General features: G+C 41.1%; 1 protein-coding gene across 3 annotated transcripts in view; it reads left to right on the forward strand.

Annotated features, from left to right (window-relative positions):
• The window catches only part of LOC117556990 (synaptopodin), a 43,927-nt gene extending 33,829 nt beyond the window's left edge, over positions 1-10,098 (forward strand). For all 3 annotated transcript variants that reach the window (XM_034232645.1, XM_034232644.1, XM_034232646.1), the window contains exons 3-4: positions 3,138-5,203; positions 7,100-10,098. In XM_034232645.1, coding sequence (XP_034088536.1) covers positions 3,138-5,203; positions 7,100-8,311 — 3,278 coding nt within the window. In that variant the 3' untranslated portion in view covers positions 8,312-10,098. The remainder of the gene's footprint in view (positions 1-3,137; positions 5,204-7,099) is intronic.
• Positions 10,099-14,114: the final 4,016 nt, after the last annotated feature.

Raw genomic sequence — 14,114 nt, forward strand, 5'->3', positions numbered from 1 at the left:
TTCAGAAAGGGCAGACCCTCGGTTGGAGAGAGTGCACCATAAACACACACACTAACATGGTGATTTCCAGACAGACACAGAGGGCAGCAAAGGTCACAAGCTGAATCTCTAGAGTCTTAGTGGTCTGACTCTAATCCATAAGCTGCACATTTACTGGAGTATCTCTGCTCTCCCCTTCCCCTTCAAAGACTGCAACAAGGGATCACACACTTCCCTGCCATCACAGGACATTAGACGGAGATAAGCCGCTCATTACTTGCCATTGATTGGACAACTCTCCAGAACTGTCAAAACAACGTGCAGTCTGTGTGTGCATCAATACTCGAGCTACTAAAGCCCCTGGGCTCTTTTCTCTGAGGCATATATCTCCGTATTTATAATTAATGGAAACCCTGGAGGTGGTGGTGCAGATTTGAAAAAGGGAAACAGAGCTGGAGGCTGAATGACAGACAGCACAGCCTCCAGCTACAGACCACCTCCCTCCCTGCCTGTCTGCCTGTCTGTGTGCTGGGCTGCGGAGAAAGAGAAATCCGATCCTGTGTCCCGCTACAGAAAGGGGGTGTGAAGCTATCAGACGCAGTTACATTGAAAAAACTCTTGTGGAAGTACAACAAAAAAGCGGAGCTCTGAATTTGAACATAAAAAGGTAAGGGAATAGGCTCTAAATTGAATCCAGCCATGCCATTTAAACTTCCAGTTAACTTTCGGATCTTTATAACCTTGAATTAAAACTTCTTCTTTACTTTTTGGGGGAGAAATATGACATGACTTAGTAGCATCCTGTTGTTTTTGGAACTTGTGTGATTTCCCAATCTTAAAACTTGGAGGTTATTTGTTTTAATTCATAAATGAAAAACTTTTAAACAAAGTCCAAATAACTTTTCAGATTTTCTGTGATCCGTTCATTCAGATCTGTATGCCCTGTAGCTTTAAGAAAATGAATTCATTTCTGTAACATATTTATTAACATTTATTGGTTGTTATTATGATTTTTATTAGTTTACAGTTTATATATTTGCTGGGAATTAAATGACTTAGTGGTTGGTGTCATTTTATCTGATAATAAAACGTTTTCTACGCATTTTCATTTAATCGTTTATTTGGCAGGGACAATGCACAGTAATGAACACTTAAAACATTCAAATGTGTCAAGCGTAACAGTGCCAGATTTAGCTTTGAGCTAATTTCCATCCGCAGTCCCTCACATAAAACATTTAAGAAAATTACATTTTACAAGCATTCTACGCATTACTATCAATTCTGCTGAGAGAAATATGTAAATCATGATGGGATTTGCACCTGTGTGTTACTTGATAACCACTCTGGCACCCACTAGAGGTAACTAGATGTGTACAGCTGGAGGACATTTGATTTCTAGCCTTACTGCTCTGGTTCTGGTATATCCAAGTAGTCTGATTTATCAAATTAAATAGCTAATAAAAATGTCAAGACCTGTGCTGGTGTTCGCAGCTATATTAATAAATAATATGGTAGGTTCTCTCCGGCAGTCTATAAAGGAAAGAGATTTATGCTCATGTCAACAGGACTGCTTGTTTAAAAGGGTTGTGTGAAAGTGCTTTCATCCCTCTTATATTGTTGTCACCAATATGTGAGATGGTTGATATATCCCCTTCTAATAGCGTCCCGTTCTTTCTTTCCTCTCTCACTGTCAGGTTGAGTGATTTATCATAGTTGACACTGACATTGATGTATTTCCAGACATAAGCATTGTCAAGCGGTAAACTTTTTTGCATCTAAATGCACTGTTTATAATCCAGAAGGGCCTATAGTTCCCATTTTATATATTACATTAATGAGATGATAAAGGCATGCTATTGAACTTTAGATAGGTCCTTGTTAAAGGAACTCATGGGTGACCTACAAAGAGTTAATTCAATTACTGCTGAGGGTAGACTGAAAGTCTGTAAAATCAATGACAGATGCATATTATTCCCTTTCACTGGGGGAATGATCATGTTAGCTTTATACTCTGTGCCAGGAAAAAATACATGCAGAATTAGCTTTATATAGGAAAGCTTTACAAATGATTGATTTACGCATAATTGTTGTGATTGGCACATGATAAGGTCAAGTAATGTAGCTCCCTGGATACATCACCTTATTAAATAAAGAAGGAGTCATGGCTGTGCGAGTGAGACGTTGTCTTTCACAGGTCAGAGTTACATAAATAACATGAATAATCTACCAGATGTTATTCTCCAATAAAATACTCATCAGAGTTTCTTCTTAAAGGTTTTTATTATGTTTAAGGAATATGCAGCTTTGATTTTCCTCTTGTAAACTTAAAGTATGATGTATTCACTATATTTAAGATGGGAACACTTGATTGTATATATGTTTATAGACAGCAGTCGAAATATGTCATTTTTGGAAGCCAATTAAAAAAAGATCGTCTATTAAGGGTTTGAGCTGCAGCACAAATTAACTACAGAGAGAAACCAAAGGCACGTTGGAAGCTCACGCGGGGAGTTTTCTCAGCGGTGGAGGAATGCTCAGGGAGGAACTGCTGCAGATGGCAGAGGAAATAGCTCCGCTGTCTGGAATGGAGCTCTTAAGCTCCAAAAACAAACTTGTCAATTTTAACATAGGTAACAGGTAATCAGCATAACTGCCGTATCGGTTAAAGACCATGATTGACAACAATTTCTCTCGGTACTGTCGGAAAAATGACCCAGATCTTTTATGAACTTAAGTCAACACGCTTATTAAAATGTTTTTCCTCCTACGTCTGTTAGTTCTTTGTCTCAAGCTCCAGTCAGCTGAGTCAAGTGTCCACAAAGCTCTATTTTTCTCACTGGATTGGTTGTAATCAAAAGCAAAGCAGAATCAGAACCAGATGGTGCAGAAACAATTATGTGGGTTTTTAAAGAGAATATTTAGTCCCTGACTTGTTAAAAATGTGTCCTTGCTGGTTCTCTCTATTTGTACTGTACATAAAAGTGGTTTGGTGAGCTTTAATTAGATGTTGAGGGAGTTGTCTTTGTTTAAGGAGTAGATGTAGCCCATTACTAAGTCGGCCAAAGTTAGGGGTCCCTTTCATCACAAAAAAGACAAAATCCCTTGTTTCTCTCATTAATCAGATTTCCAACTTTCTCTCCCTTTCTCTTTTACTCCAGATCTGACGAGGAGTGCCAGTCTGTCAGAGAAGGAGCTAAAGGAGGCCCGTGTCAGGAGTCAGATCATCGCTGCTCAGCTCACAGTCCCTTCAAACTCCAGCTCCAGAGGTGTGCAGCTTTTCAACCGGCGCAAGCAAAGGGTCAGCGCCTTTACACTCGAAAGCTGTGGAGAGGGGTCAAGGGGTGACGGACCTGAGAATGTGAAGACAGACCCCTCTAGTAACAAAATAACATGGGCAGAGAAGAGCACTGAAGAAAAGGATAGACACCTGAACTTTAAGAACAGTAAGCCACTCTTGTCACCACCTGGCAGGGCACATTCAGTAGGTGATATCATGGAGGAACCAGCTAAAGATTTCGACAAGGTAGTCGAAATGGAAGACAGTGTTATCCAAGAGAGACATTTCCTACCTGTCAAGGAAGAACAGGAGGAAGAGGAAGAGGCAAGAGATAAACTCTCAGTGGAGCTTGAGGACAAAGTCAAGGATGAGATTCCCCCTGGAAGTAATAATACTGATCCGGTTGTGATGAGACAGGCTGAGTGTGAGGCAGAGATAAATGAGGGCCACACAGGGCCAATTCGCCCTGGAAAGCTTCATAATGGCTGCCACAGTACCTCTGGGCCTGAGAGGGTTCTTGTTCCAACAACCAAGCAGACTAACACCATCATCAATCGAACGGCCAGGCCTTTTTTCTCGCCATTGACAGTGCAGTCACCAGAGTCCTCCAGCCCTGTCATGGATGTTCCCCCTCCTCCTTCTTACGACACTCCTCCCCTCCCTGTTTACACTGCTCCTCAACCTTCGGCGTTCTCACCACTGCCTCCGCCTCCGTCATATCCCACACCTCCTCTGCCGGCTTTTACAAACCAGCCGCCGCAGAACTTCTACTCCAGTCCACCTCTGATGTCTCCCGTCTTGTCTCCTCCACCCCCCCAGTTCCCTGTGTCTTCTGTCTCTCAGTTCCCACCCATGCCCCATTATGGCCCTCCCAACGTCCCAAAGCCCTCCACCTTTGTTCCTCAGCCTGCTCAAGAGAGGAAGTCTATGACACCAATCAAAACGGGAATACTTGAGGAGGGTGCTGCTAGAAGAGGGAATAGGAAGTCAATGTTCACCTTCAAAGAGAAGACGGTGGTAGCTCCGAACCCTGAGCTTCTCTCTCTGGTGCAGGGGGTGGATGAAAGGAAGAAACATGGACATATATCTGTGCCTGAGCCAGTATCCGAGGAAGAGTTGCTGGCACTGGGTGCTGAGGCCTCCAACTTCCTCGCCAAGGAGGAGGACAGGGCAGAAGAGGAAAGAGCTCCAGAGTGGGCTTCCAGCCTCAAGGCCTCCAGGACCCGTCCCAGGGCAGAGCATGTGCCAGATCATAGCCTCACCAATGTATCAGGAAAAGGGGCTGAGCTGTTCGCAAAGCGACAGTCCAGGATGGAGAAATATGTGATTGAGAAGCAAAATTCGGGACAAATGAGGTCTCCTTCTCCCACTATGTCTCTGCCACCATCTTGGGTGTACCCAGCAAACATGCCTGGCAGGGTGAAAGCCATTGCAAAAGATTCTGACATGGGGGCTCAGCTTTCAGAAAAACTAAAGGCCCAACAAGCTGTCCAGCAAAAACCAAGACAAAAAGCCCCAGAGCCAGAGCCAATCGCAGAGCCTCCGTTAGAAAATGGTTGCTCCAAGTTAGAGATGGACTTGTCAAGGCACCGGCCTTACCAGCTTTCCTCTTCCCTCTTCATCCTCAACCCAGTCAAGGACCCCCTTAGTACCTTACCCAAAGGAGCACCACAGTCCAAGAACCTGATATCAAACCAGCCTTTCTCTAGACAGACTTCCTTACCTCATAACCCTCCTTCTCACTTCCGTACCCAGAGTATGTCACCACAGCTGCCCCTCAGCCCCACAAGAAGAGAAGCTGAATATCCACCAAATCCAGCTTATGGGCAGCCAAGGATCAGCTCTCCTATGTCGGCCTTCTCTCCAGAGCGAGTGTCCTCTCCACGGTCAGGGGTCCAGGCACCAAGGCCTATGTTTTCTGCAAAGAAGGCAGGGATTGCACCACAGGTGTGGAGACCCTCTCTCCACTATTTCTAGAAAATGTGTTTACATCTGAAGGATAGTTGGAAAACTGAAACTGAATTTAGTATATAGGGCAGTTTGATGCACTTTTCTGTTTAACCTGTGCCTTCTAGAACTATTTATTGTATTATAGGTAAATAACAGAGCGGAATATTTGATATGTGAAAAGTCACATGATTCAGTAAGCAATTGATTGTATAAGAAATGATTAATAATAGATGCAATTAGGGCCGTACCGTGCCTGCTTCTTCCAGGATTATCTAAGTGACAACAACTAAATTGTTCACTGAATCTATAATTGTACTTTCCCGCAGTAATTACCTGCAGTTAAAATTAAAATGTGCCAAGCGCGTCAGCACTAAAATACTTACATTTTTTGTATAATTTGAAATATGATCAGAAACAACCTCACACTTTTTCCACTTTTCTCTCCCAGTCCTGTGGGCACCAGGGTGATGCTGCTTCATAAAGCACTTTAACAGATGGTCTGGCATCTGCTTTATGATCTATGGTTTGCAATTTAATTCTGCTCACTGACATGAAAGTTGCAGGGAGAGAACTCCTTTTATGTCTTTATGTCTTAGGGGTAATTTACTCTGCTTTCCAGCTTTTCCTACATAAATATATAGTGTGTACTTTGATTCTTTGATGTTTCAATTCTACAGGCTGCATACTAATTTGTATCATGGACATATATATTGTTTTCATGACTTAAAGTTGTAATTCCAGAAGTATTTTCTCACATAACATCATCAATCACTGTTGTTATAGACTACAGGGTTTGTGTTTGTTTCATTTCATAAACTTTGATTCACTGCTCTCTTCTGCTTTTTTCCTGTCTGTAATGATTGATTTCTTTGTGTGAGTGAGTCTTTCCTTCTCTGATTAAAACTTTGTGTGACCTCTTTCTCCTTTTCTCAGTTCCTGACTTCACTTACTTCTTTCAACCATTAGTTTGACTGACTACTGTTTGTTATTTCACTTTCCTTTCTTTCTTGCAATCACTGCAAACACTTGAACATGCAAATAAACGTTATGTTTCCGTTTAGCGCAAAGATAATATGCAGCAGGAGACTTGTTCTATTTTGGAACACAGCATGTGACTTTGAAATCAAAATATGTATTCCATCTTGCCATTGCAAGATATTTGAGCCATAATAATAATTTGAGTTATGTGTGTTCATGTTAAGATCTGATCCTTGTTGAAGTGGGGGGGGGGGGGGGGTCGGGGGTCTAACATTCAGACACATGGAATAACCTTTTACCTGGGTCTGTTTATTTCACAGATGCGCTGAACCTTAGTAATGTGATCAGTGACATTCATCTTAAAGACCATACATTTACAGGATACTAAGCCGAGCAGTTCAGTCTATAACACAGTGTTTTTGCTTACAGAGTGGAGATTGTTTGCTCTTAATTAGTATGTGCATTAGAAGGAATGCTGTCCTTGCTTCAGTCGAGTAACTTCATATCCCCGTAAAGGTTAACCATCTAGGCTAAATGACAGTAACCTGAGAGAGACACTAAAGACTGTGCATGTGTCCTAGCAGTGTCCTAGCCAGGCTTAATGAAGAAGACGAAGGGAGTACACAGAGATAGGCTGGATGCCACTGGGGGTCAGACTTAACACTTACAAAATATTTGACACAAAATGCACCTAGTCGCGAATAGACTTAAGGCCTGTTTCACTGTAACATGTTGGGCTTTTGCAAGTTTAAGCAAAACAAAAAATCTCGACATGGTCAAATCAAAACCTTAGCATTAACATAACTAAGACATTTATTTATTCCAAATGATTGTATAACCATTTGTTATTTGCATGTTTGTGTGATGTATTTTTGAATGTAAGTCTAAGATATATCATTTGTCCTGGTCCAACAGACACCAACGGATTCCTCCCCAGTTGAATCCCGCAGTCAGGCTCCAACACCAACCAGGACGCCCAGCCTGACCAGACGTTTCAGCAGCCCAGAGGGCCCGGCACCTGGGACCTGGGCTCCCAGCCTCCAAGCTAACCGGCCCTCCACCGCCATCTCTAGCGGCTCAGTAACTTCCCCTGTATCCTCTACCAGAGGTACCAGATGCCAATCCCCTGTGGCCAGTCAGAATATCCAATTGTCCATGGTGACCTCCAGTACAGCATCCAGAACCTCTCAAACATTTACAGCCACTTCTTCACGCTCTTCTCCTTGGGGTTCAAGATGTCAGTCGCCAATGGTTAGCCAGAATACCCAGTCTTCCACCAACACCTCTATTCCTGGTTATAGACCATCCCAAACACCTACAACTACTACCCCTTTTTCTCCTCCTTGGGGTTCAAGATGCCAGTCCCCGTTGGTGAACCAGTGTACACAATCTTCCACTGTATCCTCTACATCCAAACCAACCCCAACATCTACAGCTGCATCACCACGCTCTCCTCCTTTGGGGTCAAGGTGCCAGTCCCCTAAGGTGAGCCAAAAAAGCCATTCTTCCACAATTACCTTTGTTCCTACATCCAGACCAACCCAAACATTGACAGCCACCTCTCCTGTGTCTCCTCCTTGGAGCTCACGTCCCCAGTCTCCTGCACTCTCCCAGACTAGTTTATCCTTCTCCGCCACTAAACCTCTGCACATATTTTCTGCAACCTCTCCTGTTCCCCCACCCAAAGACAGTCGCTGCATGTCCCCCATTGTTGATAACCAAGACTCTAAAGCCAACCACCGCCTCCTGGCCAAGAACATCATCAATGCAGCCAAACGCAAAAACAGCCCCTCCCCTGGAGCACTAAGCGGCCACAGCCTCCCCATCTCCCCACTGGGAAATTCTCACCATGGCTACGACTGTAACAAACCACCCATGAGTCCTTTCCAGTCGCGGGCATTTGGGGCCCAGTCCCCTACCTTCACCAGCCCTCCTCCAACCCCAACACAGAGGATCTGTTCACCTGTGAGGCTCTACAACACTCGCTCCCTCACCGACTCTGATGCCTCTGTTGAGTCTGAAGACTCAGGCCTGCGATCGCCCGGCCTGCACTCCTACAACACCTGTCCCCGTGGCTGGGGCGGCAGCCTGAGAGTGAAGAGAAGCACTGTCTCCACGGACCTTTGAGGGTATTAATGGCAGGCAATCAAAGCATGATTTAGGTTCATAGACATTTTGGGCATTGGGTTAATCAGAAAAAGAGTTTCTGATGGCGCATTATTATACTTTTCCTTTGAAGATACCTTTCTATAACTTTGAATACCAATCCTTGACAATGGTAAATATTTTATTAAGGTAGTATTAGTACTTTATATGACTCACATTCAAAGTATGTACTGACAAGAACAAGCTTTTTACATAACCCAGTTGCTGTGGCTTGTACGCTTCTTAAATGCCAAAAAGACAAAAAATAGAGTAACCAAAGATATTTGAATCCGCTTCAATATGATTCCTTTTACACAAAACATACATTCACACTGTTCTAGTTCAATTGTGTATGATTACATAGTTTTTAATGTTATAAATGAAATATCAATATGTTTGCTGGTGTGACGCAAGTCAAAATGGGAAGAGACTTGAAGAATTGTAAGACATAGAAGGGACACATTAAGTAAATAATGTATACATATTTAGCTGACAAAAGCACAGTGGTAAGTGGTACAATGCTAATCACATTATCATACAGTATTCACCATAGTTTATTATCCATTTTAATCAATGGGAAATAACTCATATGCATAATTATCGCAGTGCAATAATCAATTTAACACAGCGAATGTTATGTATGTTATATGTTGATTTATGTACTGCATTTTCTAAAATGAAGGTAAGCTTTACAGAGAGATTGAGGGGGAATGACAAGGAGATGAAGAGACGAAGAGTTATGTAGAGGTTGGGGCATTTACGCACATGTTCAATCAAGCACCTGATTCAGGACAAAGAAATATTCCAAAGACTTATTCCCCTATGTAAAACCATTGATGGTGAATAATTCAATAAACAATATTAGCTGTCAAAATGCAAATGTAATGGCATATTGATTGTAATAGTCGCATTGGAGATTGATGGTTGTTGATATCTGTCATGAGGAACCTTTTAATATGTTCTGTGCCTGTGCTTATTGTACAAAGTGCCTGTTTGGATGAGAAAATGCGTATGTCAGAAAAGGTATAACAAATGTTGTTAAAAAAGGTTAGAAGAATGTTGTATGTTGTGAAATAATAATCTAAGTGTTTGTGAGAAAATTATAAGAGGAATGGATTGTATTTTAAATACATACATATCTGAAATGTACATTCTCTTTTACTTCTAAAGTTTCTTTTTATACTTGATTTGCACTTCTGTTCATTCCATTTCAATGGCTCAATTGGCATTATGAAAACATGATTTCCTTAAACAAACAGGTGTCATTCACAACAGAAATAGCAAATACATTTTATTTTGTGAAAATGAAAATATTCCTGCACAAAAATATATGTTGACAAGATGGTAACATTTAGCTGTAAACTTGACTGCTGCCTTCAAACCACATCTGGCTTTTTGTTTACACCATTCGCACATTGCCCAATCCCATACCATCACACACACAACAGATCAGTCTTCACTCTGACGTGAAGGCCAAAAGCATCAGCACATTTATAAATATTTACTTCTGTGTGTGTTTTTGAGTGGCAGGGACACCTGCTTCACATTGACCTGGCTCCTTCAGCAGGATTAAGCCTATTACTGTCATGGATAGGTTTCAACTTGGGTCACCTTTGGACAAACCAAACACCGCCGGCATCCTCAGACACAGAGTAAATAATCACAACATGTTTTTTCTTTAAATGTAGCTCATATTTCTTTCATTTTATAACAGTATGATGTCTGAAAATAAATGCAAATAAAAAGTGATGACACATTAATTCAAATAATGTATACTTTGTCTTTTGTGTCCTTAATGCACTTCAACAGCATCTCCATTACAATTGTAGTTGATAAAGTATATTTTATTGTGGTTTAATAGTTTGATTGATATGTTTTAAATTGCCTATTTTCAGTCCCAAAAAAAGTGATTAACAACCTCTTCTTGTATTAAATTCCTGTAACATTATAATAAATAGGCTTCGAATAAGCTTACAAATTCTGGCATACAGTATGTGCAGGATAACCCTCCGTATTTGTAGACTAACTAACTAATTTTGTTTTACAGAGGCTTGCATCATGCTTCACAGTGCAACATACTACATATTTAAGGGGATAGTTAGGCGAAATAAATGTCCCTTGCAGCATCTCCTTGGCGTGAAAAGAAAACCAAAGCCAAATGTATCATAGGTTCAAAGACTGCCATCTGTAGGACCCCAGACAGAAGTTCAAATGAGGCGACGCGGTTTGAACTTAAGTTATGTTATGTGGCCTGGATGGCACTGTATCAAAAATAAATTGTATTTTTCATACGTACTCTCAGGGTTTTTCTTTTTTTTTCAAGAATTCCTCATAGTATTAAAATGAGGCAAGAAAATAATATAAAGAAAAACAGTATTACTATACTTGTTCTTCTACGCACAAATTCTTTATTCTTATTCCGCCGGTTATTCCGCCACATTCCACATCGCAGAAACTCCGTTCAAACATCAAAACGTTCATCTCGGTAGGGAATCGATGGCTATTACTTTTCTCATTCATAACTTTCATAATTACCGAGATATATCCCATAATCCATCACATTTTTAACATGAAAGTCAATGGAGAAACTCTTCAGACTTGAAAAATCTTCATGCGACTTCAGCTGCTAACTGTTCCTTCATACTTTCACTCAGAAACCTCATTCTAACTTTAAGATGTTACACATCTTTCTGACATTATTCATATTAAACAACTTTTAAATCAGATTCATACTTTTAGAGATATTAAACATTGTTCAGACCTTGGTAAAGAGGCCTTTTTCAGATTTTAACATTAGTGCGTATTGCGCAGTTCGTTAAGGCTAGAGTGCGTGATATCACAGGTAGAGTGGAGGAGAGCTTGACATTTGCCTTCATATTTCTTTTTAAACCTGCCATAATTCCCAAACCCTACACTCCTGAGACATCATTTTGCATGAGAAACGTAGGAAAACATCTCGTAGCTTGAAAAATTAAAATTAATTAAGCAAAATAATAGAAGTGACAAAGACTTTCAACATGTCTCCATTAAAGCCCATTGTACATTCAGGCTGGTCTTACTTCACAGCAGCCGCCGCACACCTTTAGTTAATCTGCAAAAGTACACAAAAAGCACACTTCAGATGCTCAGGGTCCTTAAGATGCTTCACGCGTTGCCATTTCACCAATATCTGTTACGGTTCTTCAACAAAACGTTCACATGTAAGAGGTTTATCTCTCATTCAGAACAATGGAAAGGCTCTCCTCTTACTGATTACTGCATATCACCATGGAATCCTTTGATCTCTGGGCTCAAGCGCAGGTGTTTCATAACGTCGTTAGCTCAAACACAAACACCTGTGTGATGGAACACGATAATGTCATAACTCCAACTGACATGCTCAGAACGCCACCAAACATCACATGATGGTTAACAGTGGCCCTGAACAGCTCTACATCAAATCTGATGGTACGTAATGTTGCCATAAAACACGATGTCGCTGTAACTCCAATGGACACGGTCCAATCGTCCCCCAATCTTCACTTGTATATCACCGGTCCATGCCTCACCAGCTCTACGCCAAATCTGAGATCTCACCATATGCCGTTTCCATGGAAACGCATCCCTCGTCATAAAATACGATGTTGTTGTGATACCTATGCAAATGGCCTAAAACAGCACCAGACTTCAGATAATGGTTAATGGTCCGGCCCTCAACAGCTCTATGTCAATCATGGGGTGTCATCATATGCCGTTTCCATGGAAACGCATCCCTCGCCAAAAAACACGATGTTGTCGTAACTGATAGGAAAATGGTCAAAACACCACCAGACTTCAGATGACGGTTAATGGTCCAGCCCTCAACATGTCTATGTGCCATTAGTGAGTTTTCCTCAAAAGCTGTTGCCATGGCAACGCATCCCTTGCAATATTCCACAATATTGCTATAACTCCAATGAAAATTGTCAAAAAGTGCTAAACCTTCAAATGTGTGCTAACAGTCCAGCCGTGAAGACATCTACATGTACGTGACATCTACGTGCCATGAAACACGGTTTTCTCATAACTTCAGTGAAAATGCTACAAACAACACAAAACTTCACAGGTTTGGTAACGATGCAGCCATCAACATATCTAAGCGTATTGTGGGGTGTCATCAAATACCGTTGCCATGGCGACAGATCATTCGCCATCAAGTTAGTTCCATAGTTTGCAGTTCAAATATTCTGATGCTTTGCAAAGCCTTTTTACTTCCTTACACATTCAGTCACTACTACTTACATTTAATATCTAACTCCTTCAGCCTACTTTCAGCTATAGAAACCATTCAACTATTACATTATTCAGCTATTTCAGGACATTGAGGCAATACATGTTGTTGTTATACCTTTTTTAAACCTTTTCTTTTAAATATTAAGCTTCTTCACTATTTTTCGTGCTCTCCCAGTTTAACATTTCACTTTCGAGTTTTCACATATAATCCTCAATGCATTCTTAATGGGACTCAGTGCTGCAGTTGGTTACCATGGTGTTGCTGGGCAGATTTGGGCCACACACCTGAGTGACATCATCTAATCAGAGCAGACACGCCCACAGACAGACTGGATGTCTATACCACGCACGCACGCACACACACACACACACACACACACACACACACACACACACACACACACACACACACACACACACACAGGATGTCTCTAATACCTATGTAAAGACACACACACACACACACACACACACACACACACACACACACACACACACACACACACACACACACACACACACACAATACCTGGGAAGACAGAAGGATGGAGTATTAATCCCCTCTGGGGTGGGGGGGGGGGGAGTGGGCACACCCCTTTTTATAGGCGAACCTCCCAGTTATTGATGTCAGACATCTCATTTTGTTTTTCTACACCTCATACTCCCCAAAACCACACACCCCTTCAAAATAAAAGCCCTATAGATGTAATGCTACTTGAAATCACACTACTACGTACATCTGATATTTAACTCCTTCAGCCTACTTTCAGCTACAGAAACCACTCAATTATTAACTTATTCAGCTATTTCAGGACATTGAGGCTATACATTTTTTGTGTATACCTTTTTAAAACCTTTTCTTTTAAATATTAAGCTTCTTCACTATTTTTCCTACTCTTCCAGTTTCACATTTAACTTTCAAGTTTTCAACAAAGTCATTGCAATGCATTTGAGCTGTAACAATTTTGATTCAAATCATTTCACTTTTCTGCATTTCTCCGCAAAGTTCAGCAAAACACTTACTTGGTTTTTGTAGCTAAAAGCAGCTACAGAGACCATTCAACTAATAACATATTCAGCTTTTTCTGCATTTTCAGCTAAATTCAGCAACAAATGTACACAGTTTACAGCATTCACACGCATTTTCAGCAGAAAATGCATTTTCTAGTTAACATCTGCTTTTCCTGACAAGCCCACATATCTGTAAGTTCTGAACTCTGCAGTGTCCACATTAGTCATACTTGCATCATCTTTTTACTTTCAGTCACAATATGTTGAGCAGTGTAGGCCTACGCATTTCTAGTAACCTGGATGCTCACTTATTCAATTAAAATGTCATGATGAATATAACTTGTGCGATTCTGGCTCAGCTTTGTTGAGGGATAAAAACGTGAGATCTCTGTGTTAAATATCACAGGTTTAATTTAGCTCAAAAAGTGAAGAGAACTGTCAAGAGAACTGCAAATAAGATGGCATGTCATCAGCTGTATAGGTTTGGGGGCTCATATTCACATTAACCCTACAGCAACATTTA

Source organism: Gymnodraco acuticeps, unplaced genomic scaffold, assembly GCF_902827175.1.
Source record: "Gymnodraco acuticeps unplaced genomic scaffold, fGymAcu1.1, whole genome shotgun sequence".
Lineage (NCBI taxonomy): Eukaryota > Metazoa > Chordata > Actinopteri > Perciformes > Bathydraconidae > Gymnodraco > Gymnodraco acuticeps.